The sequence below is a fragment of the Phoenix dactylifera genome, chromosome 2, assembly GCF_009389715.1.
Source record: "Phoenix dactylifera cultivar Barhee BC4 chromosome 2, palm_55x_up_171113_PBpolish2nd_filt_p, whole genome shotgun sequence".
NCBI lineage: Eukaryota > Viridiplantae > Streptophyta > Magnoliopsida > Arecales > Arecaceae > Phoenix > Phoenix dactylifera.
Genome location: NC_052393.1, coordinates 13,402,925 through 13,405,113, shown reverse-complemented (window position 1 = coordinate 13,405,113; position 2,189 = coordinate 13,402,925). Strand labels below are relative to the sequence as shown.

Here is a 2,189-nt window from a genome sequence, read left to right as displayed (position 1 = left end):
TGTGGGCCTTTCTCGTTTTGTTACCTGTAGACAAAAACATGATAAAATAAAATATAGACAGAAGCATACATATGGATGTAGAGGTCTAGCAGATCATGTCAAACTACCAGAGCTCATTATGCTAATGGAAACTTCGTTTTTTTTTTTTTGAAAGTATTGGAGGAAGCGAAAAATCATATGAACTATCTTCCCCGCCGCCCAGACTAAGATTCTTTCCTATCGCGCTATGGGCTTTGATGCTTACGCGCGCCTTAGCACGCGAAATATTGCCTTCCTAACTAAGCTAAGAGCTCCCGACACCTATTGATCGAAAAGGAGTTTCACCTTTGTACCCAAGAAAGGCAGAAAGCGTCCGAAGAGCTTCTCCCAGCTACATCAAAAGAACAGAGCTAACATGTAATTGGTAGCTGTCTTTGTTTTTGTCAGGGGACAAACTTTCCCGCTAAATAAAACAGAGCAGTGCTTTCTTCAGGATCGCATATACAGCTGCTTGAACCATGATCAATTCTTTTTTTGAAAAACCTTGCTGAATTCTATCAACATATCGACCTGAGGCATAATATTGACCACGGCATCGTTGGAACAGAAACGCTCCGCCCATCCAACCAAAAGAGGTAACTTTTCTCCGTCAATAAATTTGATGCCGACCATCTTCTCAACTGCCTTCAGCCCCCCCAACCAGCTACCAAAGGCGATATCAATGTAGCCAATAGTCTCCCCGCCGAAGAAGCTTTTCCCTTTGCAACATTTCGTGAAAGCATCTTCCAGCAGTTGGACGGTGGTGAATATTTGTTCTATTGCTTGTTCCTTGCTCCCTTCAAGCGCTCCTATCAAGATCGGGACTGCCGATGGAAGCTATGACAAAGCAAGAAACATGAAAAATAATATATTTATTTGCATCCACTATACTAATAAATTACGTTTTGTTGGTCAGATTTAAAAACTTTACTACAAAATCTTTGAATATCCTGTAAAATTGCTAATCCGGACTCCTTGCCATCTATGAGAGCATATATCCATTCACCCAATTTCGCCCAAAATTAACAGCAAAGGAAAATCTACATGTGACTACGAACTTGCACGGCATGCTGTCAAATGAAGCAGGCAAATTTCTTGGCTTTTCGTAAAAACTACAAAATTAGCTTTGATCAGTTGTACCTTGTCATCGATGTATGCAGCCCAGAAGCGAGCGATGGCGCGCTCATAGGGGTCGGCGGGGAGGATGGAAGGCCCTGCACTGGCCCATACCTCGTCGACGTACTCGACGATGATCATGGACTCGCAAATGGGCTTGCCATTATGGATGAGGACGGGCATCTTCTTGTAGACGGGATTGGACTTGAGGAGGATCTCGCTCTTTTTCCCGAACTCCTCTTGCAAGAGCTCGTAGCCCACCCCCTTGAGGTGGAGGGCGATCCCCACCCTGACCACAAAGGGGCTTCCCCAACTACCCACCAACTTCACCACCTCTCCAGCTGCTGCCATTCTCTCCAAAATCATGCGATTGCAGGCCTCATCTGATCTAGACTATATGGACGAGATGGAGTGCAACAGGTCGAGTATTTTCTAAATTGGCGGCGAAAGTTTGGAGTATCTGATGGCTAATGGGCTCGTGCTGCCAAAAAGGTCAAAGCTGCTGCCCTTGGTTTTTGATGGGAATGCACTTGGGGAGCTGATGACAAGTTTTTGGCCTCTATTGGCAGGACTTCTTAGACTACGTAAGCGCTGAGATCAAGGCTCTGGCTGCTTAATTTTCCTAGCTTCCTTCAGGTCCTTATTCTGCGTTATTGGTGGCGTCCAAGGCCAATTTGTTCTTCCAACGACCGTGGACCGAGTTCGGGGTACCATGAACAAAAGCAGAAAAAGAATGGAAGAACAAAAGTGTGAGACACGGGGCTTAATATGGGAGGAACCGGGCAGAGGATTGGCGATCCTCTCCGGCTCCTCCAGGAACAATTGGGGCAAGGCACCGCCAGCATCCTGCGGCACCCTCCCTCCAGTCAAACCGCAGCCAATCACGGCCGTGGATCACGCTCGACCGCCGCGATTTTCGCGGCGGAGAGTCATTACGAGGGGATGATAAAAATCCCTCTTTTTCTTCCCAGATCACTACCAAGCCCCTCTCCTCCCTCTCCTTCCTCTGTTCTTGCCTCCCGAGTGACCGGCGTGCTCTCCCAGCCAAGCACCGT

General features: G+C 47.2%; 1 protein-coding gene across 1 annotated transcript; it reads right to left on the bottom strand.

Annotated features, from left to right (window-relative positions):
• Nucleotides 1–303: 303 nt before the first annotated feature.
• Nucleotides 304–1,513, bottom strand: LOC103699846 (glutathione S-transferase U18-like). The gene is made up of 2 exons (XM_008781849.4): nt 1,159–1,513; nt 304–855 (listed from the first exon to the last, which is right to left on the bottom strand). Exons 1-2 carry the CDS (start codon nt 1,498–1,500, stop codon nt 502–504), a joined length of 696 nt encoding a protein of 231 aa, XP_008780071.3. The 5' UTR covers nt 1,501–1,513; the 3' UTR covers nt 304–501.
• Nucleotides 1,514–2,189: the final 676 nt, after the last annotated feature.